The sequence below is a fragment of the Somniosus microcephalus genome, chromosome 5, assembly GCF_052327205.1.
Source record: "Somniosus microcephalus isolate GS21.2 chromosome 5, FLI_Smic_1.0, whole genome shotgun sequence".
Taxonomy (NCBI): Eukaryota; Metazoa; Chordata; class Chondrichthyes; order Squaliformes; family Somniosidae; genus Somniosus; species Somniosus microcephalus.
Genome location: NC_140991.1, coordinates 24,648,766 through 24,668,293, shown reverse-complemented (window position 1 = coordinate 24,668,293; position 19,528 = coordinate 24,648,766). Strand labels below are relative to the sequence as shown.

At 44.5% G+C, this 19,528-nt stretch overlaps 1 protein-coding gene across 3 annotated transcripts in view; it reads right to left on the bottom strand.

Annotated features, from left to right (window-relative positions):
- Positions 1–19,528, bottom strand: part of obscnb (obscurin, cytoskeletal calmodulin and titin-interacting RhoGEF b) — a 656,492-nt gene that overhangs the window by 578,100 nt on the left and 58,864 nt on the right. For all 3 annotated transcript variants that reach the window (XM_085987453.1, XM_085987451.1, XM_085987452.1), the window contains exons 8-9: positions 17,965–18,240; positions 15,476–15,751 (exon numbers count right to left, since the gene is read on the bottom strand). In XM_085987453.1, coding sequence (XP_085843579.1) covers positions 15,476–15,751; positions 17,965–18,240 — 552 coding nt within the window. The remainder of the gene's footprint in view (positions 1–15,475; positions 15,752–17,964; positions 18,241–19,528) is intronic.

The following is a 19,528-nucleotide window of genomic DNA, read 5'->3' as shown; positions in this document are numbered from 1 at the left end:
AGAGAATTCCAAAGATTCACCAACCCGAGTGAAGAAAATCCTCCTAATCTGTCTTAAACTCCAGAGAGTACAAGCCCAATCTACTCAATCTCTCCTCATAGGATAACCTTCTCATCTGAGGAATCAAGCTAATGAACCTTGGTTGCACTGCCTCCAAGGCTAGTATATCCTTCCTCAGATAAGGAGCCAAAAACTGTGCACAGTACTCCAGACGCTAACTCTCCGTGTTTCCTGTACGCGGACACCTAAATCTCTTTAAGCACCAATATTTAATAGTTTCTCTCGATTTAAAATGGTCTTTTTTCTATTTTCCGACCAAAGTGAGTAACCTCCCATTTCCCCACATTATACTCCATCTGCCACCTTATTGCCCACTCACTTAACCGGTCTATATCTCTTTGCAGCTTCTTTGTATCTTCCTCACAGCTTACTTTCCCACCTAGCTTTGTATAGTCAGCAAACTTGGACACATTGCACTGAAAGGGTAGTGGAAACAGATTCAACAGTAACTTTCAAAGGGGAATTGGATAAATACTTGAAGGGGAGAAAATTGCAGGGCTCTGGGGAAATAGCAGGGGAGTGGAACTAATTGGATAGCTCTGTCAAAGAGCCAGCACAGACACGATGTGCTGAATTACCTCTTTCTGTGCTGCAAGAATCTATGGGGGCTAAATTCGGTTGATTTGCGCCTCCCATTAGTGCCCTAAGAGGGCACAAATCAACAAGCGCCTGGGCGCGGCGCCACTCTCGTGCCCCGGCTGGAATATTGGGTGGCGCCCCCCGGCTTGCCGCCGGACGTGTGTCAAGGGGACCTACTTGCGGCCGGGGGCAGCGCTAGTTAAAGGGGAGGTGGCGGGCGGCCATTTTTGTTGCTGGCCACCTGCCAGCACCTGCCCCCGTTGCTGTCCCTGGCCCCCGTGAAGCCCCCCCTGTGGGGTGCTGGCTGCTCTCTGTGAGCCCGGCACTCCTCGAGTGCCGGGCTTGTTTGCCGGCACTCCCGATCCCTGGTGGCCCAGCTGGGCGCCGGGACGCGTTTCACCAGGTCCCTCCCCTTTAATAAGGGGAGGAAGGCCTGCAGTACTGCGGCACGTAGCGCCGCGATATTGACTTGCAGCACCCCAAGAGGGACGCGGGGCACTTCCAGTAGCGCCCCTCCTCCCTCTCGGCGCTACCTGGGAAAATCAGCCACGGAGGCGCTAACTTTTTTGGGGCACTACTCAATTTTTACCCCTATGATTCTATCCTCTAAGTTCCCACACCTCTTGGGATGATCAACCAATTGTACTCCAGGGTGGACACTTCTCTTACCCATTCCCATTACACTGAACTAGCGCTTTGGGGCATTTCTGGGGCCATTTCCATTTTACCCCAGAAATTCCACCTGAAGTGCCCCTGATAGGCCCAGCGGGACTTAGTCTGCTAAGGTCCCATTGTAAACCTAAAGTGGGTCTGAAATTGCAATGGCATACAGCAAATGATCCCATAATTTCTCTTTGCTTTTCCTTTCTTTTTTCTGCACCTGTCTTGTACACACACTTCATATTTCATTTAATATATTTGCCACATGCAGCCCGAAACCCTCCAGAATTTTGTTTCCTTGCTTTTACAGGTAAAAGCTCACTATTGGGGAAACTTCTCCAACAGCGTCCGGCATCCTGATTTGCTACCTAAAGACATGGCATTGTTAAACAACAAAGGCCTAGAGATTTCAATAAGAGTTTTGATAGTGAATAAAGAGAAACTGTTTCCACTGGGAGGCAGGTCAGAGACAGATTTAAGGTAATTGGCCAAAGAGCCAGAAGTGAGACGTGAAGGATTTGTTAGTGTAGTGTATGTGCTTTAAGTCAGAACTACTTTTTACAGCTCCTGTATACTGTAGTACCGGCAGTAACCACACCGGTATATAAGCTGTGCGCATGCCTCTGTACTCCAGTCTAGAGATGACCCTCCTCCAGTAAAAACCTGTTGTTTGTTTAAGTACAGCATCCGTGTAATTCTTTATCCACTGAACCACGGATCTAACAGTGGCGACGAGTGTTGATGCGAATCTACCTGCAACATTAAACAAAAAAAAAAGTCGAGTCCAGGAACACGGGCGTCGACCGCGAGCAACCGCCCAGCAGTCAGGCAGAGATCCAACTTCGCTGGGGAGGCTGTGGACAGCCGGGCTTGGTTCCCCAGCCACAACGAGCAGAGACCGACGACAGGTCCTGAGCAGACCCTTCCCGAGCAGCGGCGGCTGGAGCCGACCGACGGCAGAGAGAGCCGGGCAGCGTCGACGGGGTAAGAAAAAGGGTGAAGAGAGCAGGGCGCAGCCGGGGGTTGATCACCGAGCAGCGTCGTGGAAAAATACTGCAAAACCGGAGAGAGGGTAAGAAACAGCCGGGTTCTAGACTGAGCGGCGTCGACAAATATCAGGAGAAGAACGCGCAGAGCACAGCCAGGGATCATGGGCTGATCAGGGTCCGCGGGGCGAAGGGGAGACGCCATTGAGCCGCGGAGAAGCAGGGAGAGCGCGGGAGACGCCATTGAGCCGCGGAGAAGCAGGGAGAGCGCGGGAGGCGTCATTGAGCCGCGGAGAAGGAAGAGCGCGGGAGACGCCATTTTGCGAAGCCGCAGCGGAGAAGACGGGCGAGCGCGGGAAGGAAGGAAAGCGCGGGAGACGCCATTTTGTGCCAGCGGTGAAGAAGGGGAAGCGCGGGAGGCGCCATTGGTGATAGTTAACGCACAAACAAGGATGCCAAAGAGTGGCAGTATCTCTACGTTCGACAATGAAGTCGAAGATTGGGCGACATATGTGGAACGTATTGAGGTGTACTGCAAGGCGAATGAAGTGCCAGATGCTAATAAAGCACTGGTTCTGTTAAATTCCATGGGTGCAAAAACTTATGGGTTACTGCGAAATCTAATAACCCCAGAGAAGCCGGTAAACAAGGATTTTGGAAGCATAGTAGAAATCCTACAGGACCACTTAAACCCCACACCGCTGCTGATAGCAGAACGGTTTAAGTTCCCTAAAAGGAACCAACACAAAGACGAAAGCAATGCTGAGTACCTAACGGAACTGCGCAAGCTATCAAAATACTGCCAGTTTGGAGCGGGACTAGCAGACACGTTAAGGGACAAGTTTGTGTGTGGGCTACAAAGTGAAGGAACCCAGAAACGGCTTCTATCAGAAAAGGACCTTACGCTGGACAAAGCTTTCAGTATGGCAGTATCACACGAAGCAGCCGCAAGGGACGCTGCAGAGATACAACGGAGACCGCAAGAATACGGCACCAACGAAATGACCTATGGAACAGGGAAGTGCTATCGCTGCGGCAGAACAACACATGACCAGAAAGATTGTTGGTTCAAGGACCAAGTGTGCAGACAGTGTGGGAAAGCAGGACACATAGCAAGGGTCTGCAGGTCTGGGAAGAAAACCAACAGTAAGAAATCTCCACAGGCGAAGTACAAAAAGGTACACCAGGTGATGGACAGTGGTTCAGACGAACAGAAAAGTGACACAGACTCCGGAAGCAAGGAGCTGGGTTGTCTGAAACTACATAATGTAACCGAAATAGAGGATCACCAGACTATCTGGGTTACACTCAAGATAGACGGAGTCCAAGTGGAAATGGAATTGACACAGGGTCAGCTCTAACAGTCATAAATCAAAGAGACTACAAGCGGCTATTTTCACACATACCCTTGAAAGCTAGAGATTGTCTTGAAGACGTATACGGGGCAAAAAGTCTACCCCAAAGGAAAAATAAGGGTGAAAGTGACATATAAAGGTCAGGAAATACCTAAAATGGATATATATGTATTGCCAAATGGAGGAACACCACTGCTAGGACGTGAGTGGATCCGGAAGATACATTTAAATGGGCATTCCATACAGGCACTGAAGGTGGAGGCCAAAAAGGATGACGACGTCACACCTGGACGACTGTCAAAAATGCTAACTGACGCAAAAGAAGTGTTCCAGGAGGGACTAGGAACACTAAAAGGAATAACAGCAACAATTAAAATAGAGGACAATGCAAGCCCAAAGTTTCTGAAGGCCAGACCAGTGCCTTATGCGATCAGACCAGCGGTTGAAGCAGAGCTGGAAGGGTTGGAACGTTCAGGAGTACTGCCCAAAGTGGACTGGAGCGAGTGGGCTACACCCATCGTCCCTGTAATGAAGAGGTCATTGAGTAATACGCCTGGGGAACCAAAGAAGATCCGCATCTGTGGGGATTTTAAGGTGACAGTGAACCCAGTCCTTCACACGGTGCAATATCCGCTTCCACGAATTGAGGATATTTTCGCCTCGCTATCTGGTGGTAAACGCTTCACCAAAATTGATCTAGCCCAGGCGTACTTGCAGATGGAGGTAGAAGAAGCTTCGAAACATTACCTTACGATGAACACCCATAAAGGTTTCTATCAATTCAACCGGCTGGTGTTTGGAGTAGCCTCGGCTCCGGCTATCTGGCAAAGGGCAATGGATCAGGTCCTGCAAGGGATTCCAGGGACCCAGTGTTATTTGGACGACATCTTGGTCACGGGCATAAAATGACTGTGATCACCTCGCTAACTTGGAGAAGGTGCTCGCCAGATTAAAGGAATATGGGCTACGAGCTAATCGCCACAAGTGCGAGTTTTTCCAGAAACAGATCTCGTATTGCGGCCACGTCATCGATGAAGAGGGGTTACATAAGTCCCCTGACAAGATTGAGGCAGTAGTCAAGGCTCCAGCACCGGAAAATGTGTCACAACTGAGGTCGTTCCTCGGGCTGGTAAACTATTACCACAAGTTCTTACCAAATTTGTCTACGGTACTACACCCGCTGAACACCCTACTGCAAACAGGGGTACCATGGAAGTGGGATGACGAACGTAGACGAGCTTTCCAGAAGTGTAAAGAATTGATCACATCAAAAGAGGTGTTGGCCCATTTCAACCCAGCACTACCAATTCGTTTGGCATGTGATGCATCACCCTACGGCATTGGAGCGGTGCTGTCGCACAAATTCGCAGACGGGTTAGAGAGGCCAGTGGCCTTTGCGTCTCGGTCACTAACCTCAGCCGAGCGCAACTACGCCCAGATTGACAGGGAGGCCCTCAGCCTAGTATGGGGAGTAAAAAAATTCAACCATTATCTGCATGGGCAGAAGTTCACCTTGCTGACTGACCACCAACCACTTGTCTCCATCTTTAATCCTAAGAAGGGCGTGCCAGTAATGACTGCACAGCGGTTACAAAGGTGGTCCCTGTTTCTAGGGGCGAATCAATATGAAATAGAATATAAAGGCACGAAACAGCATGGGAACGCCGATGGGCTATCGCACCTGCCACTGCCTACGGTGGAGGAAGCACCAGCAGTGGACCCTATAGAGATATTTTATTCGTCGATAATTGAACGATTGCCAGTAACAAACGCGGATATAGAGAAGGAAACCCGCAATGATCCGACGCTGTCACGGGTATATGAATTGACGGTGAGGGGATGGCCAACACATGGCGTCTCACTGTTGCCAGCATTCTCATCCAGAAGAGAACAGCTGTCAGTATGCCAGGGGACAGTGATGTGTGGATCCAGAGTGGTGATTCCACCCAAGTTAAGGGAGAGAGTGCTAAAGGAGCTACATGAAGGTCATCTGGGGGGAGTGAAAATGAAAAGCCTTGCTAGGGCTTATGTGTGGTGGCCGGGAATCGATCAACAAATCGAAGACCTAACTAAGAGCTGCTTAGGATGCCAGAAGGTCCAAAATGCACCACCACATGCCCCTCTACACCCATGGGAGTGGCCCTCCTCTCCATGGCAACGGGTGCACATTGATTTCGCTGGTCCATTCATGGACTCAATGTTCTTAATAGCAGTGGATGCTCATTCAAAGTGGCCTGAGGTGATAAAGATGTCTTCAACCACTACAGAGAAAACGATTGCAGTCCTACGGACCATATTTGCCAGAAACGGTTTGCCAGAGCAGATCTGCTCTGATAATGGACCACAGTTTGTGTCCGACGAGTTCCAAAAATTCATGAAAAGGAATGGGGTAAGGCATTACACATCCGCCCTGTATCATCCAGCCACCAATGGATTGGCTGAGAGGTTCGTACAAACCATTAAGAAGGCGATAAAGGCCATGTGCGACGAGGAAATTCCACTACAGCATAAGATGGACAATTTCTTATTAGCCTACCGAAACGCGACACATGCAGTTACCAACCAGACCCCGGCCATGATGTTCTTTAACAGAAGGTTGAGATCTCGTCTGGATTTGCTCAGACCAAATGTGCGAAGAAATGTTGAGGACAAACAATTCCAGCACATCAACGAGAAGCCGACAAGGAGCTTCAATGTAGGGCAACCAGTCTTGGCCCGTGACTATCGAACAGAGAAGTGGCAACCCAGAACGATATGTACAAGGCAGGGGCCATTAATGTACACAGTGGATGTCAGGGAGAACATTGTGAGACGCCACGTCGATCAGATCTTAGCGTCACAGGAAGGCGTCAACCCCATGTCTCGAGTACCTGGGGATGAACCCGACATACTGGTAGCATCTACTTCAGACCCAGTAGCAGTGGAACCCGATCAACTACCCGATGAAAAGGGGTCAGAACCGCCTCTGCACCAAGAACAAGAACCTCCGGAAAGGCGCTATCCCGAAAGGGTCAGGAAGCCGCCCCAAAGACTGAATCTATAAATGGACTTTTTGTTATTGAATGTAAATGTAAAAATGTAATTGTTATTTGAATATTAAGAGAGTATTCTTAATCTAAAAAGGGAGGAATTGTAGTGTATGTGCTTTAAGTCAGAACTACTTTTTACAGCTCCTGTATACTGTAGTACCGGCAGTAACCACACCGGTATATAAGCTGTGCGCATGCCTCTGTACTCCAGTCTAGAGATGACCCTCCTCCAGTAAAGACCTGTTGTTTGTTTAAGTACAGCATCCGTGTAATTCTTTATCCACTGAACCACGGATCTAACAGTTAGCTTTGGTGGGCGAGGCTTAGTTAGTTATGGCGTAGCCCTGTGAATGTCTGGCGACAACGTGTGCAAATCAGTTTGATCGTGTGTATTACAAAAACTTGTTTTTATTGAATTTATAGCTATTTTTGAATAGAAAAGAAATGAGTTAAAATTCATCAAATGAATCATAAAAATTATAAATGTTTTGTTAAAATTGATTATATTTGATCAATTCCAACTACACAAGTGGAGACTTTTAGCTTAAGCCAGATTTAGGCCAATATTTGTTCGAATAAAAAGTAGTTTCATTGTAATACAGGAAACTCTTTTTACCGGCACCTAAATAACCGGAAGTCTCTCTTAACCGGCAAAATTCAGGAGTAGGTTCAGGTAAGTTTTACTTCATATTAGTGGCCGTGTAACCGGGGTTCCTGCACCTGTTGCCATGCAACAGGGACGCCTGGATCTGTGGCCATGTAACCGGGGTTCCTGCACCTGTTGCCATGCAACAGGGACGCCTGGATCTGTGGCCGTGTAACCGGGGTTCCCGCACTTGTTGCCATGCAACAGGGACGCCTGGATCTGTGGCCGTGTACGGGGCTCTCGTACCTTAGTAAGTATACCTCTCTGTAATCCGGACTTCTTGATCAACCAGCACCACGCCAGTCCCGGATAAAAAAGAGTTTCCTTGTAAGTGGTTTTCTTTCGTAAATTTCAGGAATATGGAATCATTTTCAGAAAATTAAAAAATGCTTTTGACGTGATTAAAAAAAAAGTTTTTTGCCTAGCGCGTGCTGGTTTCAGTTGCTGTTCGACACACTTTGTATTCAATGGTCAAGTGTAATGTCGGTCATGTCGTGATGACGTGTTTTATGGCCGGAAGGTTATTGCTCCAGTCAGAACAATTAAATCAAAAAAGTAAGAGTTGTGAAAATAGAAACAGTTGAAATCTGTTCAGAAATGTAAAATAAACCTTTCTGAACCATATCCAAAAGAGTCAAGTGATTTTACTGTGTTTTTGTGGAATATCGATGATTTCCTTACAGATCTGAGAATTACGCATGCCATTTCGTTTTTAAAAAAGATAGAATTTGTAGTTCTCCAACAAAAAAAAGATTTTGTTTAGGAGGTTCCAAAGATTGTGCACAAAAAATATGAACACAGTAAAATAAAAAATATATTTTTATTTACAGCTTTCTTTCACTAAGAACGTCCAAGAAAATTCACAATCACAATTTTAGTAAAATAAAATTGCATTAAAAAGTCTTTAAAATCTGATTTATTGTATTCAAAAACATGTATTCTTTAGCAAAAGTATGGCAAATTCAGTGAACATACACATAGCAGCTTCGGAGTTGTAGTTTATAACTTCTTGCGTGGCAAATCTTGATAGAAATATACCGACCCCACTTGGAAAGGATGAATTAAGATACCCCATGAATCCACAACAGTAATAAGGCACAAAGAATTTTATATTTTCAGTTGCTATTCAGGCTATCCTTGTACTTTTCTGTTTTCTGTTAAATAAACTTTTAAAAATTCTTATAATATTAATTTTTATTAAATGATTAAAATTAGAACAATTTATTTCCTAAATCCCATAATTTGTAGCTGATTTTGAAACTGAACTCCTTGGTAACAAAGCACGTCATATGGAGTTGGGCCTCCATGAAGGTGGTAGACCCACCTCCCAAATTCCTTTCGACGGGCCTGACTGGGTATAATGTGGAAGCTTACCCCATGCCTGCAGGTGATATTATCAATGGTTAGTCGGTGATATGAAAAGGGAGGGAAACCAAGGACAGATCCTTGGTAGTCGCTGGAGCCGATGCTAACGGGGAAGAGAAGCCATTGCTCCAGATGTGCTGGGTCTATTTGGACAGGCAGTAATCGAACCATGTAAGGGCCGTGCCAAGGGACTGGACAATGGAGAAGAGGCACTGGAGAAGGATAGTATGGTTAACCATAGCAAACCCTGCAGATAAGTTGAGGAGGATGAGGAAAGATATTGCACCACAGTCACAGTCAAAAATAATGTTATTCACGACTGTAGCTAAGGTCATTTTGATGCTGTAAGTAAAGTGTAAGCCAGATTTGAGCAAGGAGCTTTCGGAGAGATGGCCACAGAGCTAGGAGGTGATGATATAATCAAGGACATTAAAGAGGAATGGGAGGTTGGAGATGAGCTATTAGTTGGAAAGGATGGATGAGTCAAAGGTGGGTCATTTGAGGAGGGGTTCAGATGGCAGTTTTGAAGGGAAGAGTACCATTGCTCATGTCAGCTAGCATGGGGCCAAAGAGGGAGTTGAGTGGATTGAGAGAGCAGAAACAGGGTCTCATTGACAAGATAATGTTGGTCAGAGCAGAGAAGAGAAACTGCAGAAAGACAGTGTCCTAATCGGAGAAATTGTTTTTAAGGTTCTTCTTGCACCTTCCTGGAGGCATGCCATTTGGACTCAAAACCTGTCGTCAACAATGGGCCCCATCAGCAAGCAACACCACAGGGGTCTGGCCGTGAAAGATACCATTTTCAGTTCTACATGTCATTCAGAAAGCATCCAATGTTGACAATTCAGCACCAGACAGTGTTATGTTCATTAATAACTAGACATTCTTATTATGAACACAGCTAGCTTCTAGCTAGTCATTTATTCAGTACACGTTCTCTTGGTACAGTATCTGTAGAGATGCAGCATGTGTGCTCCTGTGTGCAGGCTGCCATCTTGACTGCTGCCTTGTGGGTAGCCTAGTGCCTCATGGGTAATGTAGTCTTAATATATATACAGCTGGGTAGTGTAGTCTTATACATATAGCTATATACAGCTCTACACAGCTCTACGGCTCCACCTAGTGTCCACTATAGAATGACATGTTATTGATCATTACAGACAGGGGCTACTGAAAGATAAATTTTCTAGTTTCAAACATCTCCTATTCACCAACATAAATCAAAAAAGTTACCACCAGCACTGAACACTATGGATCTGCTCACGGAGAACGACCATGATGTCAACTGAGCTGCTTTGCATAGAGTTTAAGAACATAATAAAGAGTAAAATGACAAAATATCCTTGGCACCAACAATCAATCAACGGTTCAAGAAGCCTTCCACCATTGTCAGGGCAACTTAGAATGCGCAATAAATGCCAGCCTTACCGGATACGGCCACAACCTAATAATGAATTTTTAAAAATAGACTTTGGCCCTCCATTCGCCACCATACTTCTGCAGCTGTCAATCTGCTTAAGCACTCCCTCATGTCCACCTTTGATTCCCTTGTCCCCAGTAAAACCCTTACTCTCTCCTATCCTGGTCGTTCTCTCTGGTATGGTCCACACCTTCACTCCGTCAAGTCCAAGGAGTGCACTGCAGATCTGATCGTATTTGCCGCACAACTGTTTGCTACCCATCCCTAAATCTGGCTGGACCACATGAAGCAGTACGGCGTACATACTCCTCGGCCAAAACCACACTACTCCATGGCCAGAAAAGATAATGCCCGATTTCTTTTCTCCACGACCAATCGTCTCCTTAAGCCCCTCTCCTGTGCCCTTCCCCTCACAACAACACTTGTATTTATATAGCTTCTTTAACGCAGTAAAACATCCGAGACTTTAATCAAACAAAATTTGGTGCCGAACCACATAAGGAAATATTAGGACAAGTGACCAAAAACTTGGTCAAAAAGTTTGGTTTAAGGAGCGTCTTAAAGGAGTTGAGAGAGATAGAGAGGCGGAGAGGTTTAGGGAGGGAATTCCAGAGCTTAGGGCCGATGCAGCTGAAGACACGACTGCCAATTGTGGAGCGATTAGAGGCTAGAAGAGGCCAGAATTGGAGGAGTGCAGAGATCTCGCAGGGTTGTAGGGCTGGAGGAGGTTACAGAGATAGGGAGGTGGCGAGGCCATGGTGATTTGAAAACAAGGATGAGAATTTTTAAGTCGAGGCGTTGCTGGACAGCCCTAACCAAGGTCACAAATGACAACCTTGTAACTATGACCATGCTGCATTATCCTTCCTCATCCTCCTTCATCTCTCTGCAGCCTTTAACATGGTCGATCATATCACTGTCATCCAAAAATCTTCTCTCAATTTTCGCGCTCAATGGGATTGCTCGCACTTGGTTCCACTCTTACTTAAACAGTTGTAGCCAGAGCATTTCCAGCAATGGCTTCTCTTCCCACCCCAGTATCATTACCTCCCAAGTTTCCCAAAGATCTGTCCTTGGTTCCATCCTCTTCCTCATCTACATGCTGCTCCTTGGTGACATCATCCAGACATAGGGTCAGCTATTTACATATATGATGTGGCATTGAATAATAAGAACACAAAAACTTAAGAATTAGGAGCAGGAATAGGCCATACAACCCTTCGAGCCTGCTCCGCCATTCAATAAGATCATGGCTAATCTTCAACCTCAACTCCACTTTCCCGCCCGACCCCCATATCCCCTTGATTCCCCACGAGTCCAAAAATCTCTCTATCTCAGCCTTGAATATACTCAACGACTCAGCTTCCACAGCCCTTTAGGGTAGAGAATTCCAAAGAGTCAAGAAATTCCTCCTCATCTCAGTCTTAAATGGCTGACCCCTTATCCTGAGACTATGCCCTCTAGTTCTAGACTCTCCAGCCAGGGGATACAACCTCTCAGCATCTATCCTGTCAATTCCCTCCCATCAGAATCTTATATGTTTCAATGAGATCACCTCTCATTCTTCTAAACTCCAGAGAGTATAGGCCCATTCTACTCAATCTCTCTTCATAGGACAACTCTCATCCCAGGGATCAATCTAGTGAACCTTCGTTGCACCGCCTGTAAGGCATGCATGTCCTTTCTCAGATAAGGAAACCAAAACTGTGCACAATACTCCAGGTGTGTTCTCACCAAAGCCCGGTATAATTGTAGTAAGACTTCCTTACTCTAGTACTCCAACCTCCTTGCAATAAAGACCAACATGCCATTTGCCTTCCTTATTGCTTGCTGTACCTGCCTGCTAACATTGTGTTTCCTGTACGAGGACACCTAAATCTCTGAACACCAACATTTAATAGTTTCTCACCGTTTAAAAAATATTCTGCTTTTCTAATCTTACTACCAAAGTGAATAACTTCACAATTCCTCACATTAAACTCCATCTGCCACCTTATTGCCCACTCACCTAACCTGTCTATATCCCTTTGCAGACTCTTTGTGTCCTCCTCACAGCTTACTTTCCCACCTAGCTTTGTATTGTCAGCAAAGTGGATACATTGCACTCGGTCCCTTCATCCAAGTCATTAATATGACTTGTGAACCTGTGGAATTCTCTACCACAGAAGGTTGTGGAGGCCAAGTCACTGAATATATTTAAGAAGGAGATAGATAGATTTCTAGACACAAAAGGCATCAAGGGGTATGAGGAGAGGGGATGAATATGGTATTGAGATAGAGGATCAGCCATGATCATATTGAATGGTGGAGCAGGCTCGAGGGGCCGAATGGCCTACTCATGCTCCTATTTTTCTATGTTTCTATATAGGTTGTAAATAGCTGAGGCCCAAGCACCGATCCTTGCGGCACCCCACTAGTTACAGCCTGCCAACTGGAAAATTACCAGTTTATCCCTACTCTCTGTTTCCTGTCCGTTAACCAATCCTCTATCCATGCTAATATATTACCCCTAACCCCATATCTTGCGTAGCAACCTTTTATGCGGCACCCTATCAAATGGCCTTTTGGAAATCCAAATATATTACATCCACTGGTTCCCCTTCATCTACCCTGAAAGTTACATCTTCAAAAAACTCTAATAAATTCGTTAAACACAATTTCCCTTTCATAAAGCCATGTTGACTCTGCCTAATCATATTATGATTTTCTAAGTGCCCCGTTACCACTTCCTTAATAATGGATTCCAGCATTTTCCAATGACTGATGTCAGGCTAACTGGCCTGTAGTTCTCTGTTTTCTCTCTTCCTCCTTTCTTGAATAGCAAGGTCACATTTGCTACCTTCCAATCTGCTGGGACCATTCTAGAATCTAGGGAATTTTGGAAGATCACAGCCAATGCATCCACTATCTCTGCAGCCACCTCCTTTAGAACCCCAGGACGTAGGCTATCAGGTCATGAGGATTTATCGGCTTCTAGTCCCAGTAGTTTCTCAAGTACTTTTTCCCTACTGATATTAATTACTTTAAGTTTCTCACTGTTATTAGCCCCTTGGTTCTCACTACTTTTGGTAAGTGGCCAATTGTGGTCACCGAGACGCATGCGAAACATTCAAGCACTGGGGGAAAAGTGCAGAGAAGAGGTTGATCCCTAGTATAAGGGGTCTGAGTTGTGAGAAAAGGCTTGGGCTTTTTAGCATAGAAAGGAGACATTTGAGAAGATCGTTAAGGGAATAGAAAAAGTAAATCCAGAATACCATTAAATTGTTAATAGCAGGGCAAACTAATAAAAGGTAAATTTAGGACTGATAGCTGGAAGTTCTTCTTCACATAAAGAGTGATCAACTTCCAGATAGACTCGTGGAGACGAAAACCCTGGAATCATTTAAGAAAAAATTAGGTGCAGCAATGGGGATTGTCACATTTTGTGAATTCTGAAAAAAAATTCTTCAAGACAGGATTTTGAGATCGAGTTGAGTTTTAAGTTTTTTTTGAAACAAAGGGAATTTTAACTTTTAAACCCACCAGGAGTTTAACTCCACGGCGTGCATGTGACGTCACCGACAGGTTCACCGCCCAGAAGTCAGCCTGATGGACAGGCTTGGCTACCAGTTGGGTGGGGAATGCTGGACAAGAGGCAGGAGCCCGAGGTAAGTCTGACCCATGACCCCGGGGGGGGAATCCGATCTTCGGATTGGCTGCATGCCCCACCTCCCGCCTCCGTTAAAACCGGAAGTGGGCGGGTTGGAGACAGGTTGGGGTCATGATACAGATTTTTAACGCTTTAATCTCCCACCCAACCCAAATCCGCCCGTTTTTGGGGGTTAAAGTTCCCCCCTGTGGGAGTTCACATAGTTTGAAAATGTGCATAATAAACAGACAGGCCAATTTATGATATATCAGTTGTCATTCTACCTCAGTAAGGGTCAGTGGTCTCATGCCAGGTTCAGGATATATGTACTATCTATAGGATGCACTGCAGCAACTCACCAAGTTTACTTCAACAGAATCTCCCAGCCCTGTGACCTCTACCACCAAGAAGGGCACGGGAACATCACCTCCTCCAACCTCACACCACCTTGAATTGGATATATACCTCCATTCCCTCATCGTTGTTGGGTCAAATTCCTGGAATTCCCTACCTATAACTATTGGGGATGCACCGCCATCACAAGGACTGCAACAGTTCAAGAAGGCCCACCACCGAGGCAACTAGGGATGAGCAATAAATGTAGCCTTGTCAGCACTGCCCACATCTCAAGAACAAATTAAAAAATCGTGTCAGAAGGTAACAGGCCACATTTGAAATTGAATCACTTCACACAAAAAAAGCATAAAAAGTACACTGTTGTCTTACTATCAAAAGTAAATCTTTGAAATACTTGGTCCTTTGACACTAATTACTCACAAAAAATAGTCCTCAAGATACGAGCATACGAATTAGAAGCAGGAGTAGGCCACTCGGCCCTTCGAGCCTGCTCCGCCATTCAATAAGATCATGGCTGATCTGATTACTCCACATTCCCGCCTACCCCCGATAACTTTTCACCCCCTTGCTTACCAAGAATCTGTCTACCTCTGCCTTAAAAATATTCACTCTGCTTCCACTGCCCTCTGAGGAAGAGAGTTCCAAAGACTCACGACCCTCAGAGAAAAAAATTCTCCTCATCTCGGTCTTAAATGGGCGACCCCTTATTTTTAAACAGTGACCCCTAGTTCTAGATTCTCCACATCCACCCTGTCCCGAACCCTCAGGATCTTATATGTTTCAATTAAGTCACCTCTTACTCTTCTAAACTCCAGCGGATACAAGCCTAGCCTGTCCAACCTTTCCTCATAAGACAACCCGCCCATTCCAGGTATTAGTCTAGTAAACCTTCTCTGAACTGCTTCCAGCGCATTTACATCCTTCCTTAAATAAGGAGACCAATACTGTACACAGTACTCCAGATGTGGTCTCACCAATGCCCTGCATAACTGAAGCATAACCTCCCTACTTTTGTATTCAATTCCCTTCGCAATAAACGATAACATTCTATTAGCTTTCCTAATTACTTGCTGTACCTGCATAGTAACCTTTTGTAATTCATGCACTAGGACACCCTGAGTGAAGCTGCAGGGCCATTCCTGTGACCAGTAACAGTGAAAAAGAGATGCTACTGCCTTTGTAGCTTCTGGCACTGATGGCCAAGCAGTTCAACAAAAAAATTCCAATCAAGGCACGTTGTGATGAGCCAATAACTAGAACAGACACTTCATACCCTGGGCGGAAGTTGAAGTTGGGTCTTCATAGATAAAGGGAGGTGACAGAAACTAGTATTTTGAATGCATCATCTATAATTCCACAATGTTATTTCATTCTACAGTATTTGTCTTACCTTTGACAGCAACATTGATGGTGATCTCATCCTCTTTGGTTTTAAATACATATGCCCCAGAATCTCCAGATTTGGCAGTGTGAAGGACCAGTCTTCGCGATGTGCCTTCTGATTCAACACTCACTGCTTTGCTCAGCTTTACTTCCTGTCCTTTTCTGTGCCATTTCCCTTCTACAGTAGACTGAGACACGTCACAAACAAGGACTACCTTCTCTCCCACACTTGCTGTGTACTCTTTTTGTGTTGTGGACTTCTTCAAGATAGTTGCAGCTGGTTCTGCAAAAGTAAAAGGAAGAAACAGAAATGTTACAATATGTTGGATAATACCATAACCATTAGAAAATGTTCTAACGCACAAATAAGCACAACTAAATTAAGTAGAAATTAACAACTTCGGCACGTTACCAGTAAATGTGTCTTTTTTAATCCTTGCACTAACGAGTAAACTAAAAGTTTATACATCATACCACAAAATCTCTGACCAATACTTCAACTTTTCAGTGCCCCATAATTAATTTCCGTGTATTGATAAGGGCACACAAGAGGTCTATCCATAAAAATAAAAAATTGTTACCCACATTATTTGTTTTGGAGAATTAACTTTTTACATTGAAGACCAACATGAGTTGCATGCGGTCTGTGTATTGATAGTATCCTTTCCACCAGAGCCATTCTGGGGATATTGGTAAAAGAAAGAGCAACCTGCACCCCAGAACAATTCCATTCACTTAAAGAAAGGATTTACCTGAAAGTTGATTGAAGCCATCAAACCCCAGAAAGTACTATAGGCTGGGTAGTGTTGCATATTTAGTAGGTAGAGAGCTTTCCAGAGTCAGATGGCTCGAGAGTGGCTTTGTGTCCAGTCCAAAGCATCATAAAATAGAATTCTCCAGATTTCCCCCCCCCCCCCCTAAATTGGCCTAGGCTTTGTAAAAGGTTTTTTGTCCCTCCCAGGAGATAACTTGGTTGCCAGTGGGGCATTGGGGAACATGATGCTCAGCTGCAACTGATTATTAGACTAGAAATACTTTATAGTGAATGTTTTCTCTTGCAATGCCCCCACACTATTTCCCTCCTTTAAAATTTCTGCTAAATAATACTCTAGCAACAGTAACAACACCAACTGTTATAACGTAACAGCAGCAGCAAAGTTCACACATTCTGATGTGCTGATAGAGCGACTGAGGAGGATAGTGCCAGGAAATAGTGAAGATGCAGCCAGGAAATAGCGAGAACAGAATTGGGAGATCATTAGGATAGAATGACATGGTGCCAGAGTACGTGGCAAACGAATGGCAGACTTGCCCTTGCCCGTTTAATCTCCATGAGCTTTTGCACAGCAAGTTGCTGCAACTGGGACATCGAGATGGTGTGGCACCCTCTACAGGGCATCAGGGACCTGTGTGAACAGGGCAACCAACTTTGTATCTCCTTAATCAATCAGATTGAAGGGTCGTTAATTAACAGTCCAGAGTCTGAGTCAGGAAGTGTAAGTGAATTCAATGTCAAATCAGGTACACAAAGCAAAAGAGAGGGAAAGAAAGATTGGATTGAGAGTGAAAAAAAGAGACAAAGTAAAAAAATGTTTTTTAATTTAACACACAAGAGTATTCTTTTGATGTTGGAGTTAAGAAATATTGATGGGGAAGCGCAGAGAGCACAACCTGCACTTAACCTGTGCTACAACTGGCCTGCGCTGCTTAATGCTGGCAATAGATGCCAAAAATAGAAAATTTCCATTCCTCTGTACTGACATCCAGCAAAATATTCATTAACCCTGCTCTAGAGATTTCTTAACTCTGACTTACTGTCAAGGGTAAACTTTGTGACGGAGGGAACTTCTTCAATAGGAACAAAGGTTGCAGAATTGGTGCATCGTGCTCACGCTCTAGTGAGACTCCGTCCCTTTTTAATAGCATCATGATTGCATTTCAGTTACATGAATATAAGAGGAAAACTGATACTTTGAGGATTTTATGCTGCAATATATCTGGGCAAATTTAGCTTATGTAACCAACTATAAATGATATTCAGTTGCTTAAAATCTGCATTATCTAGCTGTAATCCACAAACTCATTGCCTTTTGGTGCATCATACAAATGTATATACAGAGAGATTAGTATTAACTGTGTGGCTGTATTACACACACTTATATTTTTGAGAGAGGAAACCAAGATGAAGCCTGAAGGTCCAAAGGGCAAAGCACCACCAAGGTTGAAAATAGTAAGAGAGCCAGAGAGATAAATCAGGTAGTAGTGACTAGGTAACACAAAGTTGGGTTTTAAAAGCCTGAAGATTGTAAGAGAAAAGAAAGAATAGGGGAGGCGAAAATGTGAAATCTAACCTTTTTTCCCCTCACAATTGAGAATGAAGGATTCAAGTTACAGGCATTTGAGAGATTCAAACTTGTCAGTTTTGAATTGTGATCTGTTTTCTTACCGATTATAGTACCTCGCTAGCACTAAAGCAACGATCAAGGTTAGTTTTACCTTTGATCTTAACTTGGAATGTTAGATTGTCATCATTAGACGTGCAGCTGTAGTTTCCTTGGTCGCTCTGCTGCACCTTTTTGATGACAAGTTTGTGTTGTGTTCCCTGAGAGATGATGGTTATCCTCTGGTCCTGTTTAACCTCTTTTTGATCCTTTCTCCAGGTGACCACAGCATTAGCTGATGACACCTCAGAAGACAGTTCCAGACTTTCTGAGGTTACTGCTATCACTTCTGGAGGAGTTTTTGGCTTGTTTATGAATTTGACAGTTGCATCTGCAAATAAGAGAAATATTTTCATTACAATTAGCACATTAAGTCAAACTGACTGGAAATCGCAAAAGGTACTACGGGAAACTTTGTGCTATCCGGCACCGGCGGGACCGAGCTGTTGCCGTTCCCTCAAAACTGCCGGACACTCCAGCGCTAATGTTGAAACATACGGAGATTTTCAGCTCCGTGTGAATCAACAAACCCTGTTGCTTAGCAACAGCTTCTAAACAGTCGGCAAGCGTCTCTGTAGCGTCTCTAGCTGAAGCTGTTGCTTAGCTACAGACCTTGCAGAGCTTGACTGTTGAGAAAAAAGCAACGAAAAGAAAAAAAACGGCTCCTGATTTTTGCCGGTGGCTCGAGCTTGCCGGACAGTTAGCCTCCGGATAACACAAAGTTTCCTGTAATTGTTAATTGTATTCAAATGGTATATAGCAATTGGGTGTTAATTGTATTCAGGTAGTGGGAATTAATTGGGGACTCGCTTGCTTTCATATATGGGAGTAGGCTGGAAAGGGTTGCAAGCTTATCTGGGGGTTGCACAGTATGTAATGTGTATTTCTGTAAATAAAGGCTTGTAAGCAACTGAAGACTAGGTTCTAGTTTTCTATCTTTCACCAACTGGCTATTCAACTTTTACACTAATGTATTATTTCAATACAGGCTCCTATCAGATAAACTCATATCCATGTTATCAACTTCATCTTTGATGTACTGGAGTTAATATAATCTAGGCTGGAAAAAGATCCATTAGTGTTGGAGTAGGCTGGTATTAACTTTGACAACTCAGCATTGCTCTTGGAATGTGTATTGGGTTTGCGATCCCAGATTTGGTGTTGGAAGTGTGCCGATTTTAGCTTTGACATCCCAGCATTAACGTTGGACTGTTCTGGTATTAGTTCGATATTCCTGCATTGTAGTTCCACCAAACCTGTGAGGCAGCTCAAGTGAAATCAGGCTCCTGACACAAGCACTGGCAAAAGTAATACAGCACTAGGTATATCTGTGCTACGTGTCTCTACTAAAAGCAGTGCAGGAACAAACTTTATATTTGAAACAGCAGTCACAAAACTAATCTGCATTTGCATCTAGCATTCCACTGCCATGACAGACAACACTTAAAATAGCACCACATTTCCATTAACGCCTGTGCAGATATTGCCACGAGATTACAAGGCACGAGTAAAGAGGTGATAAAACACACTGGGTTCAATAATTATACCTAAAACTAGGTTCAAGTGGCTAAAGTCAGATTATCAGGTCAAGATTGCCAAGAGGTTCCTCTGGACTGGAA